Raw genomic sequence first — 19,785 nt, 5'->3', positions numbered from 1 at the left:
GCCAGGAACTTTTACCAAAACGTGGGTCAAGTCTTGGATCTAGCCAAGATGTAGTCTTGTTCTTATGGTTTATGTAGTAAATTTCTCCATCCTGGGTCATGGCTTGTTCCCATCCTTCAGGGAGCGGGCCTGTAACACAGAAGGAAGCAATTCATAGTAGGCTGTGCTATGCTGAAAAAAAAGTAGCTAAGCTTAAAAAAAAAGAATCAAACCTCAGTTAATTTACATAAAACACAGCACATATGAAACTAATTGTTTCAGCATATCGTGGCTCTGAGGGTTTAAGGCAGGGGTAGGCAACCTTGGCTCTCTTATGACTCATGGACTCCAACTCCCAGAATTCCTGAGCCAGCATGGCTGGCTCAGGAATTCTGGGAGTTGAAGTCCATGAGTCATAAAAGAGCCAAGGTTGCCTACCCCTGGTTTAAGGGAAAGGAAGAATACTATAGCTGTGTTGCAATAAAACATTTGTTTCAAATATTTAGAGTAAAAAAATTAAAAAATAAAAATGCCCTAAAATTTACCCCATCTTTTGATTATTCTAAATTCTTCCTATTGTGAAAATGAAAAGAAAGGGATAAATTACAAGCCCAGGCTCTACTGCTTGGCTTCATAATAGGAGACAAAACAACTATTCCTATTTTCATTTTTCTCTTGGCACCTTTTTCAGAATTAGCTGAATTCACATTCCTATTTCAGGACATTTCAAAGCGCTGTTTTAGGCACATGTCTGTTCCTATTTATCTATGTTAATTTTCCATATATTGTACATTATTCCTTATATTGTACAATTTTTATGTGAAACAGTGGGGGTTCTATATAAAAAAAACAACATCCTGCAATAACTCAATAAAGAGTCTGTGTATATTAATGCAGATTGTTGCGGACCCCTCAGCAATATTTATGCTAATTTTGGGCTGGCAAATTAATGGATATCTTCTGAGAAAAAAATCCTTCCCCCCCCCTCTTCTATGGTGCATATAAAAAGCAAATGGGGCCTAATGGTCTTCAGACTCTTTGAACTATCATTTCACAAATCTCAGACCATTTTTTTATCTTTAACCATGAACAACTGGAGGGCAACAGGCTGCCTGCCCCTGTCCTACAGAATGGGAAGAGCAATTATGTAGTTTTCACAGGTTTGGTAAGACCACAAATAAATTAGAGAATAAAAGAACTATATAAACCATTAATCAGGGAGAAGCTTGTTTATTAGCTGGGAACAGCAACAGCCTGTTTTAATGAGCATTGCTAATGTTCCATATTGAAATATCACAGTAGAACATGCTCCACTTAGCTTCAATGGGAAACACATTAATTATGAAAATCTATGGAAATTATGTTGAAAGTGAAAGTGATTAGCTAACAAACTTTTCAGTGTTATTTCAAGAAAAAGAGAGAGAACAAACCCTTAAGTTGGGAAGGTCAACCAAGAGAGAATAAAAGGAAGATATGAAGAGTGTAGAAAAATAGGAAAGTTTATTTGCAATATTGTCTTTCTGAAAAATTCAAAACATCGAGAATAATGCTATGCTGCCAAAATCTTTGCTCATTTTACTTTTGTTTATATATATTTTTTTTAAAAAAAGAGAATTGATAAGACAGAGTTCAGCTAGCTTTATTACTCCAACTCTCATCAAACTCTGTAGCTTGAGAATAAACAAAATTGCTAAGACGCTATAATTTCATCCAATACAACTGTGGCAAATATTCTTAACTCTTATTTCCCATACCATCCTCAAGCCTTTTCAACTGTTAAATTTTGGGGCTATAGCGCAGTGCCTTGCTTCCTAACTGTAGGAAGTCTATATCTGTGCCTGCATCTATCACTATATTTACCTCCATGTATATAAAATGAGCTAATTTTTTTTTAAAAAAGGTCAGAATTTTGTTTTAATTTTGAAGACAAGTTGATCTTGTCTGCTTTAATAAGCCATGGTTTGAAAAACTTCCAATACATAATCTAGGATAATGTATTTCATTTCATATTAGTAATAATCTTCCCCCTTCACAAGTGCTTTGCTCTGATGTGAGCAAATTGTCAACTCTTCACCAAACCTGGCTGAAGCCATCTAGTTCGTGTTCGGTTGCCACAAGAATGGGGGGAGGGATGTGGAGTTTTATGCTAGTCTAAACAATTCTGTCCTGTGGGAACCAAGGTCATTTCTGTTTGTTAGACTGGGGGTTGAACCGTATGTTAGAAAGCCCGCCAAACTATTCTATTGGGAAACATAGCTGATTGCACAGTACTGGGGTGGGAAGTTTAACTTTGTATTATTGTAACATTTTGGAGGGAACTTTAGTCTTGGTTTCACTTTTGACCCTGCCAATACTTTGTAACCAATAAACATGTTCTTAGAGGAAAGCTCAAGCCTCAGAGTTGTTTTAGTTAGTCTCATCTATCAGAACCATGACACAAATACAAGGAAGCAAAAAAAATGCCAAAGTTGACCTTGTTCTGCTTAGAAAATACCATAAAGCAATTCCATAAAAATGAGATGAGGTTCAAATGCCAGGTTAGGCTTGCAAAGAACTGCTGTATCATTTAATGTTGTGAGCTGCCCAGTTATGTACTTGAGATGAGTGGCTACATACTGTAAATAAAATAAAACCATTAAATAACTGTCTCTTTTCAACCACTGATTCTGCTTGTGATTAGTATGTTGTCGAACCAAATACTAAATACTATTTTCACAAAACAATTCTGAACTTCATACAATGCCATTAAATCATGTCTCACTGTTACATCTTGGGCCAAGATGAATCAGTGTGCTGCTAAGACTACATTTGCCACCAGAATCATTTGCAGTATTCTCTCCACATTCTTAGATACCCATAATTATCATTTTTCACCAAGCTTAGGAAGTATGACTAATTACAAATCTCTATTATTCCTCAGCAAAGAATGTCCTTTCAAATCAGCAACATGTCTTATTGCATAGACAGGATTCAAAAATTACTGTGAAATTTTTACCATTCTCTAAATCATGGTTTTAAAAAAATAAAATAAAACACACTTATTTTGCTAAAAATCCCTGGAGATTTCCACAAACATCTTTTTCTGTAACTTTAAATGAACTCTTTCTCTCTTGAATAATCAAACAATATTCTCAAATAGAAGTCTTTCCTTTAACATGCTGATGGAACAAATAACAGTAGAACAACTTCTGCAATGTATGTATAGTATCATCTTTTCTTAATCTTCTAGGAAGGAAAACCAGCAGGTGGAGAATAGAGGCCTATGGAACAAACCTTAACCATTTAGAGTAAAACACTTGTTTTCTTAGTCATAAAAGTATTTGCTCATACAAATATTTTAATAAAGTCTACATTTTTATTTCAAATGGACAAGATATGGACTAAGATGAGGATTATTAAGACCTATTTAGTTATCATTCAGAGTGAGAGCCTGGATGTTATCTACCAAAATGAACGGAGAAGCTACAGATTAATAATCCAGGACTTTTCTGTCAGGGAAAGGCAACTGTTTCAGATCACTCACTATACAAAAACTTGTAGCAGACAGATATTAGATATTAGCATATTCTTACTGGGGAAATTGCAGCCAAGTTTTCTGACTGCCTGTTCCAATGTCTGTTGATTCACAATCCTAGCAGGGACAGAACTAAACCATTTCAGCTTAGTCAATCAGTCTGTCTGTCTTGCAATAAAAGTCATAAATTGGGCACAACTCACTTAATGACCATATCACTTAGCAATGGAAGTTCCAGTCCCAGTTCCAATTGTGGTCTAGGACTATCTGTACTGTTTATTAATGTATCTCTAGCAGAATCTGTAAAAAGTGCCATTTTGTAAATCCGAGACCCATCTTCATTCAAAAAAATCTTTCCTTCAACTGGTTGCCAAAAAAATCAGTGTTTGTTTTTCTTCAATACTTATTTGTTATTTTGTAGAGTATGCTTTATTTTTTGTTTCAAATGTCCTGCACATTTATAGTTGACTTTCTTTGTGCATTATATATTTGTAAGCTACTTTGAATATTATTTTGAAGGCAGAAAATTATTCATTAGAAGAAAGAAAAGATGGTGGGAATGACAAGCCAAAAACAAGCTAAGAAAAAAAGTTGGATGGCAAAACCCAACAGGGGAGAAGCCACACCCTTCCCCCTTGAACACTCCAGTCTGATGTCCTCCAATCCAAAGCCTAGTCCATTCAGATTTCTCAAAGACTGTGTGAGAAATTTACATCCCAAGTAAAAACAGTAATACCTGTAGGCAACCACTTAAGGCAGCTACATCTCTTTCCAAGATCACTGAGCTGCCTTCCACAGCTGTAACATGGTCTTAAGAACAGATATGTTTGTCATGCCTTTACTATAAAAAAGCATTCTGGATTGCTTAAATCACTTGGCAACACGAAATTCAGAAAACAATAATGATGTTTTACAAAGATTTGTTTTATATTACAAACTAATGCCAACAATAGCCACTATGAAGTCATATCAAACAAAATAATAAGAATTAAATGCAGCAAGATATAAAAGAAACAAAACTGAGAAAGTTTTCAGCATGACAAGACAAAGCCTGGGAAAGGGCTAATGAAGACTTGCATATATTTTAAGCATCTTACATAAATCCTCGTCTACTGTTTTAAAAATTAGAATGATTCAAAAGAATCAAGCTTGCTACCTTCACTTGCATAACACTTTCTATTCATAAATTTGTGTGTCTTATTTCTCATAGGAAATATCTGTTTGATAAACACTTATGGAAGACAATCTCTTTAAAGATCCACTTTCAGTAAAAAATCTCAGCAATAATGAGAAACAACACTGGTCAGCATAAACTTTATATACTAATGTTAAACTTGCAATTCTCTAGAAATTTTGGTTGATTTCTCCTTACCAGTTGCTGAATTCATTATGTTCTGCTGCACCGGAGGGCTTGTAGGAGCTGTAACATTCATTTGGGAAAGGAGAGTCTTCCTTGGATCCTGCCATGTTGTTGTCTGATCAATGTGACTAAAGCAAAATAGAACAGTGTTAAAATACCATGTAAGTGAAACAATATAAAATTTAATAATGAGCAATTAGAAAATGTGCAATGAATACAGTCCTGAAAAAAATCTGCTCCAAATCACTGCAGCCAGGAGGCAGAATTAGCGCAGAGTGTCCAAGAATTTTTGCTGATATATGTTGCTTTTGAAATTCAGAAATACTTCAAAAGAATAAATCTGTAAATCTGTGTCATGTGAGGTTTGATGTTTCGAGTCAAACAGAATCCTGCTGGAACATATACCAATTCATAGGCCCATCTAGGGTAGCATTTAGAATATTTGGCAGATTGTCAAATGTTGGGTTTCAATCTTGAAGGTGGCCAACTGGTATTTCCTGACTTGTTTGTGTTCCTAGAATAATGTTAATTTCAAGGAAAGGGCTTTTTCCATTACACTGGTCCTTGGAATTCTGGCCATCCCAGCAGTCCCACAGTCACGTGATTGTGATCTGGGCACTTGGCAACCAGTTTGCACTTATGATTAGCTCCAGCCCTACAATCATGTGATTGCCATTTGTAACTTTCCTTGCCAGTTTCCCCACTGACTTATCTGAGAAAGCTGCAGGGAAGGCCACAAGTTTCTGGAGTAAGTCTTTTCTACCTGCACACCTTTCCCTAGCCCCTCTGTGCTCAAGCCACATTGGCCACTCATATATGCCCATGCCCCTCCCTCCCCTCCAGTGCACTCTTTTGTGCCCTCCCTCCCACGCACCTCTTCACAGCCTCCTTGAGTCACTTGTCTGCCAGCTGGCATGGAACTTACAACTTCTTATCAGCTTCCCCAATGACTTTGTTGTGGGAAACTGAAAGGAAGATGCCTCACCTAATGATTATGGGATTTGGTTAACAGCAGCAACCAAGACTATAGGCATTGCTGTTACTATGTGATGCAGTCAAGCTTTATGACCTCATTGCTTAGTGACAGAAATTCTAGTTTTAATTGCTGTAGCAAGTTGAGGATTACCTGTAATGTTATTTGTGGGACTACCTTTCTCCCTTTGTTTCTGCCAGCACTATAAGATCAGATGAAGTTGGCATGTTCTGGATCCCATCTATTAAGCAATGTCATGTGAAGGGCCCAAGAAGCACCTGACCACAGCACTCCCCTTTAAAACACTCTCTGCCCCAAGAACTTTGAAGAACCCCAACCTTGCTTTCCAAAACAAGTAAATAAAGGTTTGCGGTGCTGTATGTAGGTTGTGCAATATTACCAATTTAATTTTATTGTATTGTTTTTAACCCAATTTACAGATCTGGGTCAGCATTGTTTGATTGGAATAGCACACATGCCCACTACAATGATAAGAGAGCAACCATCATTCTTTGAAAGATAAGTTGCATGAGAAATTGCATCATGAACACAACTCTTAAAGAAAATACCTAGAACAGGGGTGGACCGGCATCAGGCCACGGCGTGCCAGAAACTAGGCCGCACAAACAAGCAAAGCCCCATCCCTGGGATGCATGCAGCATGTAAAACCACACCCCCTCCAGTGTGCAGAAAAACTTCACTCTCCACGGAACCGGCCCCTGGTGTCCAAAAGATTGGGGGCCACTGACCTAGAACATACACCACTAATTCACACACAGACACACATAGCTTTCTACAAAATTGATAATAGATGCTGGGATGGGATATAAAGCAGCAGACTGATTCATCCAATTTAGACACTCCCCATCTCACTAAGTTCATGCAAACACTAAAGTGGAGGTGCCAAAAATTTCCATCCATTTGTACTATTAGATAAATGAAAAGCACAAGAAGCCCTCAATTAACAGAGAAGAATATATCTGTAGATGACTGCCCATTTTGCCACACACACATCCATCACTCAGTATTACTATTTTTTTAGCTAAAAAACATTCAGTTTATTGTAGAAAAAATTTCCCATGTTTAATGTTGTGAACTTTTCACTAGAATCCTGTAATCAAAGTCACAGCTCATATATCACTGAAAAACACTTTCTGATCTCCTTTAGTTCAGCCTGCAATGTACTTTTCAATAACTTGTTGTATTTGGTCTCTATTCAAAAGGAAGTGATGAAAGTTCCATATAATTCTTCCAATCCCTTTTTAATAAAGATGCATTCAAATCCTAACTAATCCTCCCTCTCTCTCTCATCAGAAATAGAATAAGGTTATAGGAAAATGTAGCTCAGTAACTACCAACCCACAATATGCTTCAAATATTAATTTTAAAAATTAGATTAACAGAAGAAGTTGACTGACTTTTATTAAAACAAAAACATTAGCAGCAACTTCTCACGGATCCTTTCAAGACAAACCACAGCCCACCCAGTGTTTACAAAGAGTTGACTTTCAGTCCTTTAATATGGCCTGTTGTTCTAACTAAGGCATATCTCTGACTCCTACTCAGCATGAATCTCATATTACAGTTGTCCTGCTTCTTTTCAAAAGAAAAAAAAATAAGCACTATAAGGTAAGCAGCTGACTTGGAAGAAAATATATTTAACTTTACAAATGAAACAGTGCTGGACAGAAGCCCTTAATAATCCTACAGAAAAAACAACTTATCATTACCAGTTCTACCACTGTTTTGAGTAAATTCTTAGAAGCCAACTTTTCAGCCAGTCACTTCCAAGAGTAAAGCATGCAGTTTCCTGCTTGCTATAGCTCTGATACAGTCAGTACTAGTCTAGATAGCTCATTATGCCTTTAATGCTGCACGCCAAAAGTATACTGTAAGACTTTGTCTCAGCTCCTTGATTCTAAGGGGAAAGGTGAACACTCTCACAATGAATATTACTGCCAATTAATTTATACCCCTTAATTTTAATAGATATGTTATCAATAAATAAATTCTGAGGTTAAAAAAATAAGTGAAAAAAGAATTAAAGGTTTATATTGACAATGGGAGTGTGTCTTAATTTTACTGGAGCTCAAATTATGAAAAAAAATATTTACCTCGTCTTCCAAAAGTTAAAGCTGCCAAACTGCTCTTCAGTGAATCTAGGGACTTTTTTATACTGAAATTTTAAAACATAGGAAAACTACAAAAGTAAAATACAGGCAAGGAACAACACTGTCCCCCAAATATCAAGCTTTCCAGAAGTTTCAACTTGTTTATATTAACTTTTATTTAACCCTCATCTACAGTACTCTTGGCCTATTATCGCTGATGTGTAATGCAAGATCTAAGTAGAATATAAAGTACCTGTTTTTTGCAATTATTATTGCAGATAGAGCAATATGTAACCACAAATGAGAAGCTGTTCAACGATATATTGTGTATGCGCGTAATTGTCGCTGTACTTGTATGCTACCCAGTTATGTTTTGTGAGATAGGTATCTCTCTCTATCTGATCAAGAATGCATATTATTATATTAAACTAGGGGTCGTATTTTTAAATGATTGAATATAGGGAGTTCTTACCTCTGTACTGTTGAAGAACAACAGAATACTGAAGAAGGAAAAGGAGAGTCTGTGAAGCTTCTAGGGAAGCCAGAAAAAGAGTGTATACAAGTACTTTCCTCCAAATCTTGTCTACCTAGCAATAGCTCCTATGACAAAGCTTGCATTACTACCGTATGTCGTAAGAGATGTGCCATCTGTTGCATTCCACCGGTGCTGTATTTCTTTTTCCTGTATATCAAAATCCTTTGAATTCTTGATTTAATCTAATAATTCCATATTCCTTGACAGAAAAGACAAGTGATACGAGTTAAATTCACGATGAGTATAAATTTGTTCTTGTCCACAGAATCCTACTTAATTTCAGCTTTCCTTAATTTTCTCATCAGTAGCCAGTTCAAAGAGTAGAGATGGCACAGCTGGCATTAAAATGCTCAGCAGGTTGTTTTCCCAGATTTATGGGCTGCTTACCAAGCCTATATTCGTTGTGAAATTGTTATTTATAAAGTCACATGCTTGGACTTGCTCTCAGGCTCACTAAACCTACAAGTTTAATTTACTCTCTTCACAATGCTCTATTGTTGACTATGTAATCTTGTTACAGTTCCTCATACAAAAATCTCTCATCTGGCTTACACTACTAGACATTTGCTTTCGTCTATTTCCAGAATTGTCAATACAAAGCATAGACACAACAAACTACAATTATATTACACAAATTAAAACCATGTTTATTAATTTCATACTACAATGGAAGTCAGCTTTTCACAAGAAACCTCACCAGTGGCTAACACTACTAGCATAATATAGTAAAAAAAAATATTCAGGCTGAAGTATCATAAATCCTTTATTTAATTCAGAAAGCAAGGATTCAATTACACCTTCAATATTTACTATACAGAACAGTTATTTTAATACTTTTAGTACAGCTTGGAAATTATTAACTTATTACTAGAATTATAAATCCTAGTAATTTTGTCCATCAGGACAAAATATGCATACTTGATAGCATATTTCCAGCTAGTTATGTATTAACAGTTTCATTTCCCCAGAAAATATAATGATTAACAAATGGAGAAGTTATTTCATTAAAATATAAATATGATGAACAGTTCTATATATAGTTCTATAAATTACAAAAGCACAAAACATAGAGGGATTCCTGAAGCCAGCTCAGAGATCACCAAGGATCTCTCATTTAACCCTGGGCTACAGAATTAATTAATTGATTGATTCAGCCCCCCCATCTTGTTCCAAAGCAACTGTGGGGGAGCTTACAGTCCTCTATCCATACAGAGGAGACTTTTTTTTTCTTCTTGGTTTCAAGGAGTAGGGAAAATGAAGAGACTCCTGTTACTGCTTAGCTTTAGGTTCATAAATATAGTTCTGCCTTTCGTTAGCTAGATTCCAAAGTATCCACAATATGGACACATACAGCTTTATATCCAACATTTTAGGAATATGGGTAGAATTAATGGCAGAGAAACAAGTTCTAGACATTGCACTAATAAGCAAGTCATAACAATTTACATGAAATGCACTGGAGAGAAAATCCATGCAAACAATATGAGTGAGTATGATGCACGAAGCATAAATCAATGAATCTGGCCCAGAATAAAAAGTGAAAAGAATAGCGAATAGACTAGAGGATCAGAATGCAGAAACACATGTAGAACTTATGGTATTTCAAGCCATCAGTATTGAGCAATCACATTTCTTAAGATGTAGTTTTTCCAGCTCTGCTAGAGAGCAGGATCTTATATGTAAGGTCTCATGAGCAAGTAACAGTAGTAATAAGATGATGGCTTCTTGAACCTAACTTACATACTTAATTGGGCAATAAGCTCTGAGTTTCCAAAGTACAAAAATTCTACAATCACTTAAATCAATCTAGTTAATTATTTTCCGCATTAGAATTAAATACATCCTTTCTTCTTCAAAACAACGGCCTGTCAACTTCTGTATGCCACTGTTTATAAGTACTATTTTAAATTATTCAAATGATTCAAAGACAGGATTGTGAGTCTTTTTTTCCCTTTTAGCTCTACTTGAAGTTGTTCTCTACGTATACATTCCACAACTATGTGGCTGATGAATATGACTTCTATACATTCCTTCATCCAAATTCAGTACTGTCAACGGTAAAGCTGACAGGAATAGTTGAAATTATAACCCAATCCATCAGCATGTGAAAGTCTGAAACAACTAAATGCATCTTGCCATCCTACTTTATATAGTCTTGCAATTATGCATGGTGAAAAGCAACATCATTCATAGGTTCCCTGAATGTTTGAAAATAAATATAGTAAAATACTAAAGGGAGCAGGGAAATCAGCTTCCAGCATTCCTCAGGGCATCAAAGATGCAAAACCTATGTATGCTTGCCACACAAGGCATAATATGAATAATTAAATATTAAGTGGTTTATGAACTCTGGAAAATCATTTTAGTCAGCATTCTATCCGTTTCCTCAAAGTTAAAGGACTCCAAAATTTCCAAGTGACAGGGCAAGACTATAGAATCTGCCTATCCAAGTCTGGGAATTCAGGTGAATTGAAGTGCTATGTAAATTGGTCACATCAGCCAGATGGGGGTGTCTCTGAAGACTCCTTTCTAGAAGTGAATTAGTAACTTTACACAGGACTACTGAGTGATAGTACAGGGGTCTACCATGCAAAGCTACAATGGCAGTGAATGTAAGAGGAGAAAGCATTTGACTTTGGAAGAAAAATTATAGACCAATACCATCACTTAATAATCATTATAAACTGTTCACAATGAGCCTAGCTAATAGGTTGAAAATAATTTTTCAAAAATTTACTCATGAAAATTGAGCTTACATAGTCTTTCTTACATAAAAGAGAATTAAAAGATAATGTTAGAAATGTGTTGGATTTCTGCTTATTTACATTTTTATAAAGATGTAGAGCAGAGGTCCCAAACCTTTTGGGCACCAGGGACCGGTTCCGTGGAGAGAAGTATTTCCATGGACCGGAAAGTGCGTGGTTTTGTGTGCTGCCTGCATCTCGTGGATGGGGCTTTGTTTGTGCGGACCGGTTGCTGGCATGCTGTGAATCAGTACTGGGCCATGGACCAGGGGTTGGGGACCCCTGATATAGAGGGAAAAGTAGGGACAAAGGGACAAAAAGAATGGTGAAATCTCATCTCACTATTTTATGAAGAACTATCATAACTATCATAAAACGACAGGTATATATAGTTTCATTTACAACTTTTAAGACTTCACTGATTATTATTACATTGTGGAACAATTTGTAAACATGACTAAGCACTAATGCCTTAATAGGATGAAATGCTTTTAAATAAATAGTACTAAGGAACATGCAATAAAGATAATCAAGTACATTTGCAATTTGAAATTCACAATTTCACATATCTTAGAAATATTATTTAAAGCATTTAGCTCATGAGCAAGCAATAGTGATCACGACTTGCAAAAAATTCAAACTACAATAGAGGTTTATGTTTATTTTTAATTTATTTATTAAATGTTTATGCCGCCCATCTCCCTTATAAGGTAACTTTAGGTGGCACATTTACACATATTCCTTGATACATTTCCCCAGACACACAAGCAAAACTAGCAAAACTAACAGAATTTCTGCGGATGGATTGGAATAGGGATTCTTTTCTAGTAGAGAATAAACTTCAACCCATTAAAACCACCTTCAAGAAAGTGGGCCTGCCAAAATAGCAGTTTTCCTTGCTGTGTTGACTTTCATTTTACATTGCTATATCTCCTTGAAATAAATGGGAGTGGGGGCTTTGTATAGAGTCACTTGGAATGCACAGACTTTGCCTCAGAATACTTCTGGTATCAGATTTGCAATTAGCTTTGTGCTTTAGTAGGAAGCACAGAAGTAAGGATTTTTCAAAGGGGTTAACAAAATTAAGCAGTTGGTTTCAGGTTTCTGGATGGTCTAAGATTTATGAGGATTTATAATGGTTACCTTCTGTGTCCTTTTATTCTGGCACACAAGTGAACAATGTTGAATGAAAATATTTGAACTGTTTCTAAGGCTTATACACACCCCCAAGATAATGTGCTTTTTTCCATTCTTGAGATAGGAAGAAAATATGCCACTTAAAAACTATTGCTCTCACAGCCTTAAGAAATGAGGCCATTAAGCTTGTTATCCACATAAAAAATAACATGGGAGAGGCCACTGCCTGTTGCTTCTTCTGAGTCTTTCACTGTCAAAAATTTTTTTGTTGTTAGTTGTGAAGTCGTGTCCAACCCATCGCGACCCCATGAACAATGTTCCTCCAGGCCTTCCTGTCCTTTACCATCTTCTGGAGTCCATTTAGGCTCACGCCTACTGCTTCAGTGACTCCATCCAGCCACTTCGTTCTCTGTCAGCCCATTCTTCTCTTGCTCTCAACCTTTCCCAGCATTAGGCTCTTCTCCAGTGAGTCCTTCCTTCTCATTAGGTGGCCAAAATATTTGAGTTTCAACTTCAGGATCTGGCCTTCTAAAGAGCAGTCAGGGTTGATCTCCTCTAGGACTGACTTGTTTGATGGTCTTGCAGTCCAAGGGACTCACAGGAGTCTTCTCCAGCACCATAGTTCAAAGGTCAAAAAAATAAGGTACATCATTTTTTTTTATGTAGGCAACAATACTGTTGGCATTATTGCTAGGGGTGAGATAAAAGGTACAAGCACTCTTACGTGTTGGGTACAAAGCCCACCCACTACTATTTCAAAAGCACATGCTTTTTTATGAGAATGCTCTCTCAGGGACCTAGAACATTAGAACATATATTTATTTTTATTTATTTGTATCCCACCTGTACTATTTTTACAAATAACGCAAACATACCCAGCACACCTTCCTCCTCCTGTTTTCCCCAAACAACCATCTTGGTGATGTAGACAGAAGCCTAATCTCTTTTCAAAGGAAGGGGGAAACTGCAACTAAAGTCAAAGTGATAAACCTTATGACTGAAATCCAATCCTTTGTACTATTGATTGTTAATCTAAATCCAGTTAGAGGGTTTGGGGTGGGGTGGGGGAACCCAGAAGAAAGTATCTGTGGCTCACTGATTCTGTACCCCTGCAATTTACAAGTCAGAATTTCCTAAAAACAGTTACTAAGCTGAAAGCTTTTGTTAACAAAAAACTCAAGATGTTTGAAATTTCAGGAGATTGTACATAATAGAGACATTGCACATCAATTTCACTGTAAGACCATACAGAACCCAAGCAATATAGAAAATAATCACGTATGCTAGAGTCCACAATAAGGCATCCTATATTAGTATTTTATATGCCTTCTGCATTATGATTCATTCTTTAAATATGTATATAGAAGTTCTTTCCAGTCAAAAATTGCTATTGCAGATTTCTTTCCACAGGTCAAACTTTATATCCAGATAAGTGCACAACTATCAGAATAACTGCTACCATGTTTTCCCAAGAATAAGACCTACCCTGAAAATAAGCTCTTGCTTGATTTTTTTTTTGGGAGGGGGGAGCTAATATAAGCCCTAGCCCTCATACAACCTAAAGAATCCAGAAGATATTTCTTCAGATTTCTTTCTTTGCTCTGTTCTCTGCTAGGTAGTTACACAGCAAAGTAACTCCCATTTTTAAGGTAGTATGTTATTTAGCATGTTAATCTTTATGCCACTGGCTACTCATTGAGCTGCCCTCGCTGACCAATACTCTACTCTCACTGACCAGAAAACTTACATAAATAGGTAAATGCTCCTTACTACAGATAGAAAAATAATTTTGGAAAACTGTACTTAATTTACATTTAATAAAGATTTTCCATTATTTCAACACTATCACAGCACATTTAAGAGAAGAGATTATAGCAAAACCTTTTGCCTCGCATGTATCCGAGGACAACCTATTTAAACAGATATGTAGAACAACACTGGAGGTGGGCAGTCACATCTAGTATCATTCACCATAATCTACTGTAACTTTCAATTTCCTTACTACTGGCTGCATCTGCTAGGACTGGTGAAAACTCTAATTCAGTAGCACTTCAAAAGCCAACGTTTATTCATTCCTGTATCATTTTCTAACCAAGAAGCTTGGTAGCAAGCCAAACAACAAAATATTTTGCATCACATCTATACAATTGAGGGCAAGATATAGAAAGTGTAGCATAGCAAGTATCCGCTCATCTACAGAACATTTGCTCAACACACAAATTGAAGATGACAGGAGAAACATGTAGAAAGAGTCAATAAGTGGCAGGATTTATTTCAAAGATTGTTTCTCTCCTCCCCCATACCCTTCAGAAAAAGATCCTAGCAAATCACTTCTGTTATACTGCCCAAAAGCAAAGATGTGTCCAGGAAGTCATCCGTGGTTGAACTTCGCCTGATAACTACTGAAGAAAGGCACAAGCTTATGATTAGTGAATTGCTAAACTATGCCTGCTGATAATCGGAGATCGCTGCATACTAGCTAAAACAAAATGAATGTCATATCTACACAAACGTATTTTGCAATTGTCAGACAAAACCTTTAAAGAGATTAACATCTCACTTGGGTGGAAATAAGGCTGTTTTGTCTGATCACACTTCCTTTACCTCAGTTTCTGTGCTGATTAAAAAAGATTTGCAACACACTTTACGATGACACCACAATTCTTCAAATTTCAATGCCAGAGAGTTTATATGTAACAGACCACATACTAAACCTGTTATTTTGTATCTTAATGATATACTCTGATTTATTAGATACTGCATAACCCCTACCCCCAATTAATGCATCACAATGAGATTTCACTGTAAGCAGAGGCATTCTATAATGTGCTATATTTATATTATTACTTAATAATATGTATATATACACACGTAGAAATAATCTATTTGCTAGGATTTACATGCAACTACACACAGAAAAGACTGAACCGTTTACCTGCACTAAAGTTCCAAACAATAAATCACACAAATAAGAAAGCTGATTACAAAAATCAATTGTAATTACCGGTAACTTTTAGAATCAACTTTCACACCCAAGAAATGACAAACGGAAAACACATACAAGGAGTCCTAGATTTAAGCAATTCATTTAGCGACTGTTTTAAAGTTATGGCACTGAAAAAAGTGACATGACCAGTCCCTGCGCTTATGACAGTCCCAGAATTTGGATACTTGCCAACCGGCACGTATTTATGATGGTTGCAGCATCCTGGGATCATGTAATCACTATTTGCAATGTTCCAGCTGGCTTCTGACACTGTTAATGGGGGAAATTGGATTCACTTAATGAAAGCCTGATTCATTTCTCAGGGGCTGCCACAAAGAAGAGGGAGTCAAGCTATTCTCCAAAGTGCCTGAAGGCTGGACAAAACACAACGGATGGAAACTAAACAAGCAGAGAAGCAACCTAGAACTAAGGAGAAACTTCCTGACAGTTAGAACAATTAACCAGTGGAACAACCTGCCTCCGGAAGCTGTGATATCATCATCATCATCATCATCATCATCATCATCATAAGTTGGAAGGGACCTTGGAGGTCATCTAGTCCAACCCCCTGCTCAGGCAGGAAACCCTATACCATTTCAGGCAAATGGCTGTCCAGTCTCTTCTTAAAAACGTCCAGTGTTGAAGCATTCACCACTTCTGGAAGCAGGTTGTTCCACTGGTTAATTGTTCTAACTGTCAGGAAGTTTCTCCTTAGTTCTAGGTTGCTTCTCTCCTTGATTAGTTTTCATCCATTGCTTCTTGTCCTGCTTTCAGGTGCTTTGGAGAATAGTTTGACTCCCTCTTCTTTGTGGCAGCCCCTGAGATATTGGAACACTGCTATCATGTCACCTCTCACTCTTCTCTTCGTTAAACTACACATACCCAATTCCAGCATCCGTTCCCTATATGTTTTAGCCTCCAGTCCCCCAATCATCTTTGTTGCTCTTCTCTGTACTCTTTCTAGAGTCTCAACATCTTTTTTACATCGTGGTGACCAAAACTGGATGGAGTATTCCAGGTGTGGCCTTACCAAAGCATTGTAAAGTGGTATTAGTACTTCATTTGATCTTGATTCTATCCCTCTGTTAATGCAGCCTAGCACTGTGTTGGCTTTTTTGGCAGCTGCAGCACACTGCTGGCTCATATTGAAGTGATTGTCTACTAGAACTCCGAGATCCCTCTCACAGTTACTACTATTGAGCAAGGTACCACCTATACTATACCTGTGCATCTGATTTTTCCTACCTAAATGTAGAACCTTACTTTTTTCACCATTGAATTTCATTTTGTTAGATAGCACCCAGTGTTTGAGTCCTCCTGTCTTTTAAGCCTATCTTCTGGAGTATTGGCTATTCCTGCCAGCTTGGTGTCATCTGCAAATTTGATGAGTTCCCCATCTATCCCCTCATCCAAATCGTTAATGAAGATATTGAAGAGCACAGGGCCCAGAACAGAGCCCTGGGGCACCCCACTACACACTTCCTTCCATGTAGATGCAGTTCCATTGAGGACCACACGCTGAGTACGGCCTGTCAGCCAGCTACGAATCCATCTGGTGGTGATGCTATCTAACCCACATTTTTCTATCTTATTTAGTTATATTTAGTTATATTATCAAGTAGTAGGTTGTTTTCTACTTTATCAAATGCCTTACTGAAGTCCAAGTCATCATCATCATCATCATACCATGGCAAAATTTATTATAAAATTGGGCACAACTTACTTAACAACTGCTAACTGTCATAAATTGAAGACTACCTGTAATCATAATATATTATCACTCAAAACTAATCCATTCCCAATGTGTCAGGTTTTCAGGATACTCTAACTGTATTGAATCCTACAACAATAAAGAAGACTTCTAGTACTTCTTGTGGTATCTGAATCCCAACATGGCCTGCCTGGAATGGCTGACAATCATCTTGGCAGCCTCACAGAATTTTTCTCTGCTCTTCTTGCATCAAGAATTAAAGCAGGGAAATTTTGAGTTTCTCTCTACCTCCCTCTTTCTCAGGGATGTGCTGATGTTTGCGTATCTGTTCTTACATTCCTTCTTGAAGATTATCTCTGTACTACTCTACACAAGGCTCTCTGGAAACAGATTTTAAAGGCTTTCTTTAAAAAAAAAGATCAACAAGGGAAGGGCATGATCCTCCAAAGAATGTAGAGCTGCGACTGAGAAGTCTTGTCCCTTTGGTTCTTAATAATGAAATTCCCTAGGGAGGAGAATTAAGAGACTACTCTTCCAAATCTTACTCCACAATCAGAAGCCAGTGGAAGTAGGAGTAGGCAATTCCCAAATTTTAAGCCATGGAGGGCTTTAAAACCAGAACTCTGAATTGCACCCAGAAATTAAGTAGTAACCAGTGCAGTTCCTGAACTAGAGGTCTTGTGTAAGAATACCTAGAGGCTACACAAGCTACTGAATTCAAGACCAACTGAAACTTTCTTTAAGGGCACTTGTATGTACAGCACACTGCAACATTCAAACAAGAAATCACCAATGCATTGGTAACACTAACTAGGGCTTCCCAATCTAGGAAGAATAAAAAATGCCACGCAAGATGTAACTGCAAATTCTCTCCTAGTCACAGCTACCGTTTGTTCTTTTGCAGGAGCTCAGAACCCAAGAGAACCCCATGTTGCAAATCTCAGAAATTCAGACTGTTGTAAATTTAATCCTAACCCCATCCAGAACCAAATATGGAAATATATATATATAGCCCACTCATTGTCCTTTCCAGACACAGAGCTATGACTTTGCCTATTTATGAAATTGTTCTATTTAATAGATTACTTTTTTAAAGAGACTACTTGAATGCCTTATATTCAATCCAACACTGATTCGCTAAAGGCAGAACAATTTGTCACTCTATTAGTACTTACTTAGAGCTGTAGCAACATCTTTAAGGGAACCCAGACATCAACTGAAGACAGCCTAGAAATTCATTTAGGAAGCTATATGCCAGATGAAAAAGAAAAAAGGAAGTTGTTGACAAACTCTTTGGAAGAACAGTTTCCTGCAGAGAAAGCTAACGACAGCAGGGATAATAAGTAACTATTTCCTCATCAAAGGTATGATTAAGCAAGTATTGTTAGAATGTGCGATTCAGTTGATGAAAATATAAAATAAAATCATTCAATTTTGGTTGCTTTAGAAAATAAACCTAAATTCACCTAAAGGGAAGCACTTCTCTTGAAGGCACAGTTCTGAAAAATCATCTGTTGATAATTAAAGCCTGCTTTTTACCTTGTAGGATGAACCCAAAACTGCACTTCATAGTTCACTACAATGTCAACCAACAGCTGGCCAGCAGGAAGCATTTGTTCAATTCGTCATACACCTGGTGAATACCTCCAGACTTTTTAAAACACTAATTTCCTAATAAAGGTCAATGAATCTTCAAAAGAGACACAAATTAACACGCACTGTGCTCTGTGTGCCAAAAATAGGAATAAAAGTTCAATAATCATTTGATGAATTTCATTTAAGATACTAAACTTATAGCTTCATTTGCAAGTCTCAACAATGAAATTAAAATTAGGTTAGGTTATGTAAGCAGTCATAACAGGAAGAGATTTGCTAACAAGCTTTATGTCTTGCTCTTCCTGTCATACTATGATCCCAAATACAAATTCTCACAAAGCTTCCATCTGTGCAATAGCCAACTATCTCACATCAGCATAAGAGAAATATGCAAAATGAGCGTGTTATGGAAAAACAGGAAATAGCTCTCAAAAACAAAAGCTGTGCATCTGGCAGTACTTATTTATCAACAAAGATGGTCCGAAGTTGCAGAAGTAAACAATAACTTGCATTATTAGTATGTTCAAATAAAATTGGAATTCTAAAATTAATTTTATCCCACATCTTAAATAAATTAAGTGCTGTAATTAGAAAATTGCAGCATAATTTCTATAAAGGGGAGGGCAAGTGATGGACAACATAAATTGATTTTGAATGGAGAGATAATTGCTGTTTGCAATATAAAAAGGGAAATAGCTAATTGCAATTTGTTTGTTCTTTACTGTATTTAATTACATAGTTGTTCTTTATGCTAACTTCCTTCTAAGATAGAGTTTAAGACAAGATAGATGGATTGTACAGGAAGTTTCCTACTCACGTATCAACCAGATTTACACTTATGCTTATGTTAAATAAGGCTGCTGCATACCTTGGATCAAAACCATGATGGAATGATATGTAAGACTAAATTCCAAATAGAAATGATACATGCCTCATATACATCTTGGTGCATCTTGGTGCTGCATGATTCAAAGATACAAAAATGTCTCTTTTCAAAGAGAACCAGTAATGCACTTTATTTCTGTACAGCTTGTCCAACCTCAACAAATGAGAAATTAAAATGCTTTATTCTGTGTTGTTTCCAAGCAGGTTCTTTTAATTTTCTATTCTATTTAAATATAGGGGTATTTTTTTTCTGT

General features: G+C 36.7%; 1 protein-coding gene across 5 annotated transcripts in view; it reads right to left on the bottom strand.

The window, feature by feature from the left end:
- Positions 1-19,785, bottom strand: part of LOC308667106 (transcriptional coactivator YAP1-like) — a gene marked incomplete at its 5' end in the record, with an annotated part of 109,622 nt that overhangs the window by 33,644 nt on the left and 56,193 nt on the right. For 3 of the 5 annotated variants that reach the window (XM_081326217.1, XM_081326213.1, XM_081326214.1), the window contains 2 exons: positions 16-129; positions 4,866-4,981. In XM_081326217.1, coding sequence (XP_081182343.1) covers positions 16-129; positions 4,866-4,981 — 230 coding nt within the window. The remainder of the gene's footprint in view (positions 1-15; positions 130-4,865; positions 4,982-19,785) is intronic. The other 2 variants (XM_081326215.1, XM_081326216.1) reach the window with 1 other exon arrangement.

This window comes from Vipera berus (genome assembly GCF_964194415.1).
Source record: "Vipera berus genome assembly, chromosome: 4".
Taxonomy (NCBI): Eukaryota; Metazoa; Chordata; class Lepidosauria; order Squamata; family Viperidae; genus Vipera; species Vipera berus.
This window is presented reverse-complemented; position numbering and strand designations above follow the sequence as displayed.